At 36.0% G+C, this 11694-nt stretch overlaps 4 protein-coding genes across 13 annotated transcripts in view; 2 read left to right on the forward strand and 2 right to left on the reverse strand.

Moving 5' to 3' along the window:
- LOC124176460 (protein CLEC16A homolog) overlaps positions 1-11694 on the reverse strand; it is a 19733-nt gene continuing 8039 nt past the window's right edge. Inside the window, exons 1-15 of one of the 10 annotated variants that reach the window (XM_046557789.1) lie at positions 5647-5787; positions 5124-5345; positions 4742-4870; positions 4539-4672; positions 4283-4440; positions 3820-4049; positions 3465-3657; positions 2672-3310; positions 2469-2592; positions 2231-2385; positions 1957-2118; positions 1668-1806; positions 1133-1436; positions 839-969; positions 1-687 (exon numbers count right to left, since the gene is read on the reverse strand). In XM_046557789.1, coding sequence (XP_046413745.1) covers positions 230-687; positions 839-969; positions 1133-1436; positions 1668-1806; positions 1957-2118; positions 2231-2385; positions 2469-2592; positions 2672-3310; positions 3465-3657; positions 3820-4049; positions 4283-4440; positions 4539-4672; positions 4742-4870; positions 5124-5197 — 3030 coding nt within the window. In that variant the 5' untranslated portion in view covers positions 5198-5345; positions 5647-5787 and the 3' untranslated portion in view covers positions 1-229. Of the gene's footprint in view, positions 688-815; positions 970-1132; positions 1437-1667; positions 1807-1956; positions 2119-2230; positions 2386-2468; positions 2593-2671; positions 3311-3464; positions 3658-3819; positions 4083-4282; positions 4441-4538; positions 4673-4741; positions 4871-5123; positions 5436-5545; positions 5788-11694 lie in introns of those variants that run through there. The other 9 variants (XM_046557788.1, XM_046557790.1, XM_046557793.1 and 6 more) reach the window with 9 other exon arrangements.
- On the forward strand, positions 5805-7698 carry LOC124176465 (tRNA (cytosine(38)-C(5))-methyltransferase). Its single transcript, XM_046557814.1, has 2 exons — positions 5805-5942; positions 6662-7698. Exons 1-2 carry the CDS (start codon positions 5888-5890, stop codon positions 7633-7635), a joined length of 1029 nt encoding a protein of 342 aa, XP_046413770.1. The 5' UTR covers positions 5805-5887; the 3' UTR covers positions 7636-7698.
- On the reverse strand, positions 8050-9414 carry LOC124176467 (transcription factor MafK-like). Its single transcript, XM_046557816.1, has 2 exons — positions 9204-9414; positions 8050-8554 (listed from the first exon to the last, which is right to left on the reverse strand). The coding sequence occupies exons 1-2, from the start codon at positions 9234-9236 to the stop codon at positions 8189-8191; spliced, it is 399 nt and encodes a 132-aa protein (XP_046413772.1). The 5' UTR covers positions 9237-9414; the 3' UTR covers positions 8050-8188.
- LOC124176466 (NADH dehydrogenase [ubiquinone] iron-sulfur protein 3, mitochondrial) lies at positions 9473-11670 on the forward strand. Its single transcript, XM_046557815.1, has 5 exons — positions 9473-9701; positions 9770-9853; positions 10517-10764; positions 10941-11186; positions 11315-11670. Exons 1-5 carry the CDS (start codon positions 9635-9637, stop codon positions 11468-11470), a joined length of 801 nt encoding a protein of 266 aa, XP_046413771.1. The 5' UTR covers positions 9473-9634; the 3' UTR covers positions 11471-11670.

Consider the following 11694-nt stretch of genomic DNA (forward strand, 5'->3'; position numbering starts at 1 on the left):
AACAATATAATTAAAGAGGACTTTGCTAAGCAATTCATTATTTTGAGTATTGATATGTAGGGATGTGTCAGTAACATGAGCTTGATAATTGCAAAAGAACGTCATGAATTTGTGTAATGTTACATTGATTATAGCCGTGATTCCTATGATACCCGAATCTTCAAATAATTCATTATGACTTCTCTTGAATTTGATAAATTTTCATGTCTTTTTACATTGCGGATAAAGATCAAACAGTTTCAACCTGACCCTTTCTACGGGGTTTTGGCTCTCCTTGATTTTGAGGTGACGTGAACGAAGTTTCTTCAGACGATTTTCTCAGTACTGGAGATGTGTCAGATAGAGGAGGTGTGTTGGCGATTGTGATATCTATTCTCTCCTGAATTGCTATGGGGAGGCAAGTGACATTTTTCCCTAGAGACGCATTTCTACTACGCATATCTTCAAGTGGAATCTCCTCACTTCTTGGTCTTGGTAATTTCGGCGAATGTTCGCGAGACTTCAGACCATTTTCGCACACCTTGCCGTTTGGACTACTATCAGAACGTTTACCGTTCGCTGCAGATTGCCCAGCAACGGAACGTGCCGAACTATCGCGTCGCATTTGAGCTGCAAATCCTGGGACTTTATTTACTGTAAACATGGGTCTTGGATGGTCTTTTTGTTTTTGTCCTCTTCCTGTTGTACCTGATGGCAGATTGAACACTCTTAATGCAGGTGCTACATATTCTCTATTTTCGAATGGACAACTACAAAATAAAATATCAGACGTAATAAAGGAATAAAAGAAGAGAATTAAAAAACCTATTACGAACTTTCTAAACAGGCGGCAACTCACGTTCTTGTCTTACATTGAGCAATGTATAATTCGGAGGTGTGGGACAGTGCGGAATGCCAGTTGGAATATCTAGCAGCCTCGCTATTTGACTCATTTTTTTTTGTCTCGCCTTGATTCTTCCTTTTGTCAATCTGAAGTAATAGATCCACATTCAATGATAAACGAGATGCATAGCACATTGATTCGAAGGTACTAAATCAATCGGTACAATGCTAATTTGTATACATATAAATTACCTAATATTTCACATGTTTTTTTTTTTTGCCAAGTCAATTATCGAAATTTCATAATCACCTCTGTTTAGCTGCCATACATCTTATGTGATCATCGAGAATACATTTTGCCGAAAGCAAGGGTACCCTATTGGTAGCACTGCTGCTTAAAGGTCGGTGAATTGTCAAATGGAGGCATCTGGAATCATCTTTATCACCTGTAACTTCTATGTCTTGTAGTAGGCCGACTAATTTCGCTACCCCCCATCCTAACTTCCTTGTATCTGGTTCGACAAGAATTATTTGAATTAAGTCCATCACTAAGAATCGTCGAATTTTTTGCCCATCTTTTGCAACAATGGTGCAGGAAATGAGATCTGTATTGTCTGTAAAATTCATTCGAAAAGGAAGTGGTTAACAAAGATGTCAAGTGCAAAGGGTGTAGTTTATATTTTTTGTCAGATATTTCGATGTCGCTTTTGAAACTGTACGTAATTTCTGTTTTTGTTCATCAAATTTAATATTTGTGGGATATTACATGAAAATTTTGTATTGAAAAGAAGTCGACATCGTACGCGACAATTTTGAATTGTAAGGAAAAAGAAAATGACTTGTACTTAGATCAAGGACGTTGTTAACCTGGACGCAGGTTGCCAAATTTGTTAAAGGTAGATGCGTCTCTGGTTGTCCACTAAGTGTTAACGATAATTCCCTGATCAAAAAGAATATTCTTATCGCTCTCCTTGCTCTTTCCACCTGAAGCGATCAAATTTATCAGTTAATTGCGTGAGTTATTAAGTTGCCATTTTGTTTAATAGCTAAGAAATAACGAACGCATAATTACACTTAGCACATGTCAATTATTCGATTAACTGTAGCCAAAATTGATTTTAAACAGAAGTATACCTCGCCACATGGTAGTCGTTTGCTGAATTCAATGCCAGTCATCGGAGTTCCGGTGGGCGGAAGCAATATGTTGCTATCCATCATCAACCACTCAACATTCAAAGGCCTTTTTTGTAACTCGCTATACTCATCTTCAAACATATCTAAAAATATGTCTTCGCTCTGCAAGAACCAAGCATTTAATACTGTTAATTGTTTAATTATGCGATATATATATTTCAACTTATTTTAACTATTAGTAAATGCTCCAAAACTGAATGAAGAAATTTCACACCTTATAAAAATTCCTAAGTAACGAAGTACTTTGTTCTTTAGCAGATTCAATGGCTGCTAAATGACAATCTTGCAACAAACTCTGACCATCTGACATGACTAATTGTAGAAGTAGCTTGATCGATAAATCCAGAGTGACTAACCGTACCTTAGTGTCTGAAAAAAATGTCACTTTCTACTAATACCCAGCAACAACACTCTAGCGTCATAACTGAATACAGACATAAGTGTGAACTAACTTGTTTGACAACTCAACGTGATTATCTGGATCAGTCTATCTACAAGAATTTCATTATACCAATTTTTCGTAGATGTTTTTTGTGACGGGGATAATACAAGGTCCAACATTTCAGGCTTGATTCCCTGCAATCGAAAGTTTGTTTTCCAAATTAATTTTTCTACTAGTTTCATTATGAAAACGATTTGTAATGACTAGTCATACCTGATTATTAGCTAATGCGTACAGTAAACATAATGAAAATAATGCTGCATAGTCATTTTCCGTAGAGCTCAAAGCATTTAATATAGCTTCCAAGAATGGTTTATTAGCCAAGGATTCCTGTACATCACTCGACGATTGTTGAGGTGTTAATGGGCTTTCGAGAGCCAGCCGCTGTTCCTTCTCTTCATCTGTCACATTAAGGTTCTTTATTTTATTTGGTGTATCGTTTGAAATGTCAATATTTAGAACTTCAGGTCGTGGCAAAGTTTTTGACATATTACTGGAAGTGCTTGGTTCAACTGAAGGTGGATTGTCAGTCAGTTCACATTCTGTGGTTTTCTCAATTGTATCTGCGGCAGTAAACTCAATCTCCGACACCGCCTCGTCGCTCTGTGTTTCGTTCAAACTTTCGAGCGATTTTTGTAGGCTTTCCTGCGGCTGTACAAATGCTATTTTGTCACCTGCGGACACATTTGTATATTCCTCCAGTAATTTACTTGCACCATTTTCGATAATATCTAAATCAGACTTCAATATTATGGCAGCCAAAGTGTGAACAAGTGGTCCATGCGATATAATCAAGAATACTTGTGAAAGTAGAAACAAAGATACAACGGCACTGACGTGTTTTTTCTTCTCCTGAAAATTAATGAAATGAAGTTAACAGAATTCATTATTGTCATTGGGTCTTATAAGTCTTTATCTTGTAAGTTCAAAGTGGTAAATATTGAATGGTTATTTTCGTTTTTATTTTTATCTATAAACAGACAAGAAACACTCGTTGACAACATACCTTAGTTTGAAAAAATTGTGACTTATGCCTGGTTAACGAATATACGTACAAAGGCACCAATAATTTGTGAAGCAAGTGTTCGGTAAGAACTTGATTTAAATCCGGTATATCCAGGCAAAGAATGTCGTTCAAGTAATGAAGATGATCGAGATGTTCAGCTACTAAATCCGAGAGCCTATTCTGACTCTGGTGACTAAAATGGACATTAACTATGAAATAGTAGACTTTGTGGGTCATCATTATTCTGGTTAAATATCAGCTAATTACTCGTTAAATTCGGTATTAACGACAAAAAAATATTTCATGGGATATTTCGTAAGTAATGCATGTTTAACTCTAAATATGACAAACTTACTCAGCATCGTTTCTAACACAAGTATCTAGTTCAATGATGTGATTTCCAATAAACCAAACAAGATTACTGAAATATGGAGCTGCTGTCCTATCTCTGATGAATGCCAGCATTGAAGCATCCTCAACACGATACACATTTAGCGTCAAAGTGCGCACTGCAATGCGCACCATGCCCTCAGTGTGATTGAAGAATTTGATAGCTTCGGTGTATAGTGGGAAATCGTTCGTATGCTGAAATTAAGATGTCAAGATATATGGAAGAATCTGTAAACGAAATCTGGATAGTGAGAAAGTGTAGTGCGTTTAGAAAGTTGTTGTTAAGTATTGCATTAATCTAGAAGGTAATTGGGAAAAAGTACATTGAAGCATCTGCAACTAAATAATATTGTTATCTCGATTGTTACTGAAAAATCATGAAATCATGTAAAATTGAGGAAATAAAATATGCAGAGTGTTCTGTGTACCTCGTTTACCTCGTTATAGAAGAAGTGAATAGTATGCACGTTCAGTTTTAAGCTCAAAGTTTTGAGAAAGCTTATGTAGTAAGCCATGACTTCTTCATCACTGAAGTCAAATTTGTGAACTATTATACTATTTACATGGTTGTTGCTCAATAAGTAATCTGAAATGAAAATTGAATAAATTGATAGTAAACAGACTCGTGACGAGTAAAAAAGTTTTATCAATAGTCGAATAGATGGTTGAAAAAACGTAACTTACACAAAGATGTTTCGTTGCGAATATTCTCAAACAAGATATTGAGCGTTTGGAGGAGTTGAACACATACGTAGCTACCACATTTCTGTTTCATTATCCGAAGAAAAAATGAAAGCATATTTTTCTCCAGGAAAAAACTGAAATCACATTAAATCAACAAAATGGAATACCTTCCCAATACAAGAAACATAGTTTTCATAACATACTCGAACACACTGCTATCATTTTGATCACCCCAGATCAAAATTTCAGCTATCGAACGCAAGGTCTCAACCAGTAGGCCTCTGTTATTCTCGGAGACAGTATGATTCTTAGATAAAACGTTGTAAAGATATCTGAAAAGTGTTAAATTAACAGTAATATCATTCCTCTTGACACAAATAAATAATCCAATTTAAAAATAATTTGAATGTAAAACCATTACATAACTACAAAAAAAAATCCGATATTCTATGTAATTCTTAAGAAGTTTCAATTTACATAAGTGACGTTAAGATTTTGGTAACAAGCAGACAATTTGCTGTCTGTTATACTAAAAAAATTATGATGCTTGGATACAAAAGAATATACCTAATACAGCAGACTTACTTTAGATGTTCGAGGGAATGTGGATTTTTAGGTTTCCAAAGGCCCCCGCCAAACCAGCTACGACTTCGAAACATCGTCTCTCGTTGAAGAATCCAATTTCAGGGTGTGTCTTCTCATTTACACAAATAACCTCACAGTGTTTGAGATTGCCTGATTATTGGGTGGTATATTTTCCTGGTTTTATTCTTCCGTATTGCGATACTATTTGTAATTTTTTACTACCTGTGACGAATTCTCGAAGGTTATAATCACATCACATAATTAAGGTTAGAAATTCGCTATTTAATACTACGGATTCGTCGTCGCGTCTCACCGACCTACATTTCGATTATTTTTAATTCTCATTACCGAAGACAACGATTAACTAGTCGTACAACGGGTTACACGTGGAATGATTTAGGTAAATAAAAATATTCACGCACCGAGTTACTGTTTGTCGTCTGCGATCATGGGACTGACGTATGAACGTGACATCTTTGCGAAGGTTATTTCATTTTTCTTTAAATAGGTAACAGTATCTTACAAAGAAGAGGGTTGCCGCAATTATCGACGTATGTAACCGGATACCGTATCTTAGCCTTATCGAAAAATCGGTGTTATTGTAGAAAGAATTCTTCACAAATATACACTCAAATTTCGTTTCCCATACGAATTACGTGCACACACAGCAAATTGAACTACCAGCCTGCCATTGTTGTTTTGACAACCACGAACTACCGCACGTTTCGCTGCTGTTGTTAATAAAATCTACCGCATAAAAGGATATGAAGGTCTTAGAATTATACAGCGGAGTCGGGGGGATGCATTTCGCTTTGCGAGGTAATTTCTTCAACTAGATAACTATCTATTATGCATATGAACGCGTGTGATCCTGTTGCGCGTGGCCAAACTCTACTCATATTTACAATCATTTCCAAATATATTGACCCTTTTACGTGTTTCCTATCTCTATCGAATCTTGATGTCGAGTGCGAAGCTTTTTCGAAATCAGTTTATTCAATCTAATACACCGACGCCCAAATTATTTGAACTCAACCAACGGATTCCACAGCTTTGCGCAAACTGGATTCACCTTGTTCAGATCGGATCAATTCGTAGAAATATTGAAATTTGAGGTTACTAAATGCACGTGTAAAGTGTTTACGAAACCACGGACTCACAGTCAATGAATTCGTGAATAAGACTAAAACAAATACGAGGAATTTTTAATATAGCATTTGATAGCTGCTGCAGTTTTTCGAAGAACGTAAATAAAAATAACTAAAAATAATCTTCATGTATTTATATTCTACGGAATTACTAAAAATTCGGATTTTTCTTCTCGTTACATTGTCTGATCTCTAATGACAGATGCGTTTTGAATGAGTCATTTTTTTTGTCTCAATTTCACTGGTTATCTTGAAGTTCTGCAATTACAACGTTGATGAATGATCCATTATGAGAAACAAAAGAAACTCAGATTTTTGTTAAAAAATTGTAGTAATGGCAGTTTCAGTTTTAAAATGACAATAACTGTTAACGTTTGTTTTCCTTTTCAGAAAGCGGTATCCAGTATAATGTCCTTACTTCGATTGACATAAACACGGCAGCGAACGAAGTTTACCGTGAAAACTTTCCCGATACTGTGAATTTGGGGCGTAATATACAATCGTTTGACATAGAACAGATAAGAAAGCTATCTGTAGATACCATACTGATGAGTCCTCCTTGTCAACCATTCACCAGAGTTGGTTTAAAAAAGGATATATTGGACAATAGAACAGATTCTTTTTTACACGTTTTAGAGTTAATTCCACAGATTTCAACGCTGAATTATATTTTAGTCGAGAATGTAAAAGGTTTCGAAACATCTCAAGCCAGAGATAAATTAGTAGAATGTATTGTTAACTCTGGATTCAATTACAAAGAATTTTTATTGAGTCCGTGTCAATTTGGAATACCCAACACGCGCCAGAGATATTATATGATAGCAAAAAGGAAAGAACTTCAGTTCTTTTTCACTGATCCATCTTTGACAAAATTTTATCCCAAGGAATTATTAGAAGATGTTAAAGATGCCAAGAGAATTTTAAATATCTTGGAGGATAACATTGATGAGAACAACTATCTTATTTCTACTAAAATATTAGCGAAACATGCCGGAGTCCTTGACATTCGGACAGCAGCGTCGACCAAATCTTGTTGTTTCACAAAAGCTTACGGTCGTTATGCAGAAGGCACCGGATCTGTTTTTTGTCCAATGTCAGAGGAGCTAGTTTCAGAGAAGTATTTAGAATCTAAAATGCACGGAGACGATATCGAAAAGAAGGCAGAAGTATTGAGTAGTTTGAAATTGCGTTACTTTACACCCCGTGAGATTGCTAGATTAATGTGTTTTCCGGAATACTTTCACTTTCCAAAGACTACGACGACGAAACAAAAGTACAGACTACTGGGAAACTCGATAAATGTCTTTGTCGTTTGCCAATTAATTAAATTATTGAAATATGGCGACGCTGATGCGTTGGATTGAGACATTATTAGAACAATAATATTTCCGTGATCTGATGTGAATAAAAACATACATTTTATCAAATGATCATCTTTTGCTTAGAATTTTTTTTCGTTTTACTGATACCTCGTCAATATGGGTGGGTAGTTATTGAGCAAGAAAATAGAATAATTTTAACATAATATAGCACGGAATGCAACTAGTTTAATAGTTTTATTTACAAAGAAAAGCTGTTTCAATGAATGATTTAACTAAGAGCCTCTACCGGCCTTCCATTTAAAACCTCAGAAATGGCAAATAATTTGAGTAACTTTTTGATGGCCACTCTGCTAATACATCTTTCAAATCTGTGAGTGATCATGATAATTTTGTGTTCAGTTTTAAAATCAATACTAGCTTTAAATTAAACTAAAATTGAGTAAAAGGCTTGTCATATATCTGCCGGATAATATTTATTCAGTATAATTTGAGTTGATTCAACTGTGCTATTCATTTCTTTATTTATTTTTTTTATTAGGGAAACTATAGCAAAGAAAAGTTCAAGTTCGTATGGAAATATGAAATTGGAAATATTCTACATTGTTTCTAACTCTGCAGGAATGTGGATCTTTCTACCTAAGGCAAACTTTTTTAGTGCTTCGTATTTGCTGTGCCACGATTCTATTTCCTCTCTCATAGAGTTGTTATCATCCTGCATGTCCTCCATGTCTCTATACTCCTGAGTTTTTTCTGTTTCAAGCTCATCCTTCTGTTCGATACGTTTGATACGACAGCTTGCTGCATAGCCACGATTCTTCAGTGTTCGCCTGCGCTGTTTCATTCGAACTATTTCATCCCTCGTCAATCCGCGAAGTTTCAGCTGACGATTCAAGTCACGAACTGTAATCGTCACCAGCTCGTCATCGCTTATGTCTAAGCAAGGTCCTGGTGACAGGGGATCCTGAAATCATCACATAAATTTATTGTTCGAAAAACATATTTAAGTGTGATATTGAATACTGGACAAAGAATACATGACATTTTTCTAACATTCTGGTTTTCTTCATACTTCCTGAATCACAGATACTAATCATATGAATGAAAATTTAGTCACTCTGTGATTCTATATTATAAATTCGTAGAACAGAAAATACAACAATTTTAATCATAGTAAAGTTGGTTTAAAGATGATGTTTAATCAGAGTAAAAAATTGTTTATCAACGATTAGCAACATTTCCTAGAGAAAGACGATTTCAGACGATATACAACAGACAAGGCAGAGGAATGACAAGATAGGAATGTCAATATAATTGATATCGTTGTGCAAACAGCTGGTCTAGGCACCCTTGAAGCGATGCAAAGACTCTCAGCTACTTAGGTTATGAACAAGGAAACGTGAAAACATACGATAATAATAGAAATTAAGAAAACTGTAGCCGCGAACTGTAATCGTCACTCGAATCGAATGTTGTATTACAATATTGAACGAGTGACACGCCTATCGTAATTACAAACAAGGTGTAGTTCTATCAATGAGCGTGTAGGCATTTGGAATTTACGGGGGGAAGTTGATCGGAGAATTTTCATATCTTGGAATAAGACAACTTACCATATCGATCATTCTTTTGCCTTCGGAAGGCATGATCAGCTTCGTTTCAGGAGTTGGACAGTACAATGAACGAGCTACTTTTTCCTAGCTCTCCGTTTTTCACAATATTATGCTTTGTCATCGTGAAAGACGGCTCCCCAGCTTCGAAATTGTCGATTCGTACACCAAGCAGCCAGTCATCGTATGGCTCGAAGCTGGTCCGTAGTCGAAGTAACGCGATCGATTTCGAAATCTATGATGATAACAGGAGTATAACTTATGACCGTCGTGAACATAGCTGTGCAGCTGATTTAGCAGACGATTGCCAGTGCTGGCTGGCTGAAAAAGGGACGTAGCAAATGTGCGGATTTGTTGTAATCGAGGAAAATTAATGGAGTGACCAGAATTCTCAATTGAGAACTAAAATTAACTGATAATCGCGTCACTCCAAAATGGCCACAATAATAATGAGAAATTTTCGGGCCATCGCTAGCCTAGCCTCAGTAGCAGCTCCGAAACGTAAAAATTTTAACCTTACGGTTAACAATATCACGTACTGTTTTAAGTTATATAAACTTCAATTGCAGGTTGTATTTCCGCCTTTCCTGCGCTAAGAAATCAAGCTCAGCCGCCAACTGCACCACCGGCTGAAAAAACAGAAGAAACACGTCGTAAGGTTTCATACATCAAGTTCAATTCTCACTATTTTTTATAACACTTGTCTAATGGGCTGCGGAATAACTGTCTTGTTAGCGAAGAGAGATTTCACAGTCAGAGCGATCAAATTTGATGCAAATTTTGTGAGTGGTAACAGGGCCAACATGAATAGACACATATCGCCATTTGAACGAATAAGTTTTCGTTGCCGTAGAACAAGATATTTCAAAGATGTACCTAGTATCTTATAAAAAGTTCCAGATTTTCACAAGGTATGAAAATGTTAGAGATTTACTTGATTGAGTTTTTCTGATATTCAAGTCTTTTCTAAATACTTTTCACCTAGTAGAAGCTGGATATTTAAAGAAATGCGACTCCAAACTGCTGCATTTATTTAAACATTGCTCCACAGGTATCTACCCAAAAATTATTACTGCAGTCTAAAGATTGACATTATTTCTTCCTCACAAAAACTTTGAATCGAATTCAACTCCCCGTGCTCTGTGACATTTTATGCTAACTTATTCCATGTAAAATGATGTGATAATGTTGATGTAATCGATTTATCAATTGTTCATATGGTAGCGGAATCACCACATTATATATTTTAATATTTCTTCTCTGAGGAATGGCATTTTCGTGCATCGCAAATTTTTAAAAACGGAATTATTTTTCAGCTACTGTTCGCAAAGTTGACCACGTTGCTCGCAGTCAGTTAACAGACTTTGGTCGCTACGTTGCTGACTGCGTTCCTAAGTATGTACAAAAGATTCAACTGACAGCAGGAGATGAACTGGAAGTCTTGATAGCACCGGAAGGAGTTGTTCCAGTTTTAAGTTTCCTCAAAGATCATCAAAATGCTCAATTTCTGAACATAGTAGACATTACCGCAATCGACGTTCCAAGCAGAGACAACAGATTTGAGGTACCATTTGATAATTGTTTATAAAATTACAATGTTGCAATAAACTGGAAAATTTTCATTCAAGTATTCGAAAGTGTTCAAAACATCTTTAATTAGGTTAGTCTCAATTTACTTGAGACTGTTTCCTGCATCATACTTTTATTCATGTATGTTCTCCAATAATCACTTATCCACAGCTCATATACAATCTTCTCTCGCTACGCTACAATGCTAGAATTCGAGTCAAGACATACACGGATGAGCTGTCGCCAGTTGACTCAGCCTGCGAAGTGTTCAAGGGTGCCAATTGGTATGAACGTGAAATATGGGATATGTTTGGTGTATTCTTTGCCAATCATCCTGATCTACGCAGAATTCTCACCGACTATGGTTTCGAAGGGCATCCTCTTAGAAAGGATTTCCCATTGAGCGGATACGTCGAGGTATACACATTTTTTTTATGATCATCCACTCCAACGTTCCCTAATAGAGCTTCAAAGAAGCAATGACAATCTTTACCCTTCTCTAACTGTGTGTTTTCACAATTATCTATAACATGTCAATTATTCAGGTACGTTATGACGACGAAAAGAAAAGAGTGGTTGCAGAGCCACTTGAAATGGCTCAAGAATTCCGAAGATTTGAATTGGCTGCTCCGTGGGAACAGTTTCCTAACTTCCGAGGTGCACCGCCCAGTTCTGAGGAGATACCAGTCGACAAGAAGTAAGCATGTATTATTGCTCTGATATAGTATACACAATAAACATGGATTGATTGTCACCAGATTGTATTAGTTGCTGTAGTTGTTTATTTACAATTCAAGTTCTCTAATATTCTTCTCAAATCTGATTTTACCAGATAATAGCGTACGCCGGTGTTGATGTATAACAACTGTACAATTTTACATTAAAAACTTTTGTTCGAGAAGTTCATATTATCTTGAATGTGTCT

The sequence above is a fragment of the Neodiprion fabricii genome, chromosome 2 (genome assembly GCF_021155785.1).
Source record: "Neodiprion fabricii isolate iyNeoFabr1 chromosome 2, iyNeoFabr1.1, whole genome shotgun sequence".
Lineage (NCBI taxonomy): Eukaryota > Metazoa > Arthropoda > Insecta > Hymenoptera > Diprionidae > Neodiprion > Neodiprion fabricii.

What these genes read in the sequence shown, in the direction of transcription:
- LOC124176467 (XM_046557816.1), bottom strand. Translation starts at nt 9,236, where the DNA reads ATGCCTTCCGAAGGCAAAAGAATGATCGATATG. An exon ending in GCAAAAGAATGATCGATATG is followed by an intron (nt 8,555 to 9,203) that starts GTAAGTTGTCTT and finishes TGATGATTTCAG; the next exon opens with GATCCCCTGTCACCAGGACC.
- LOC124176466 (XM_046557815.1), top strand. Translation starts at nt 9,635, where the DNA reads ATGGCCACAATAATAATGAGAAATTTTCGGGCCATCGCTAGCCTAGCC. An exon ending in CTCAGTAGCAGCTCCGAAAC is followed by an intron (nt 9,702 to 9,769) that starts GTAAAAATTTTA and finishes CTTCAATTGCAG; the next exon opens with GTTGTATTTCCGCCTTTCCT. An exon ending in AAAAACAGAAGAAACACGTC is followed by an intron (nt 9,854 to 10,516) that starts GTAAGGTTTCAT and finishes ATTATTTTTCAG; the next exon opens with CTACTGTTCGCAAAGTTGAC.
- LOC124176465 (XM_046557814.1), top strand. Translation starts at nt 5,888, where the DNA reads ATGAAGGTCTTAGAATTATACAGCGGAGTCGGGGGGATGCATTTCGCT. An exon ending in GATGCATTTCGCTTTGCGAG is followed by an intron (nt 5,943 to 6,661) that starts GTAATTTCTTCA and finishes TTTCCTTTTCAG; the next exon opens with AAAGCGGTATCCAGTATAAT.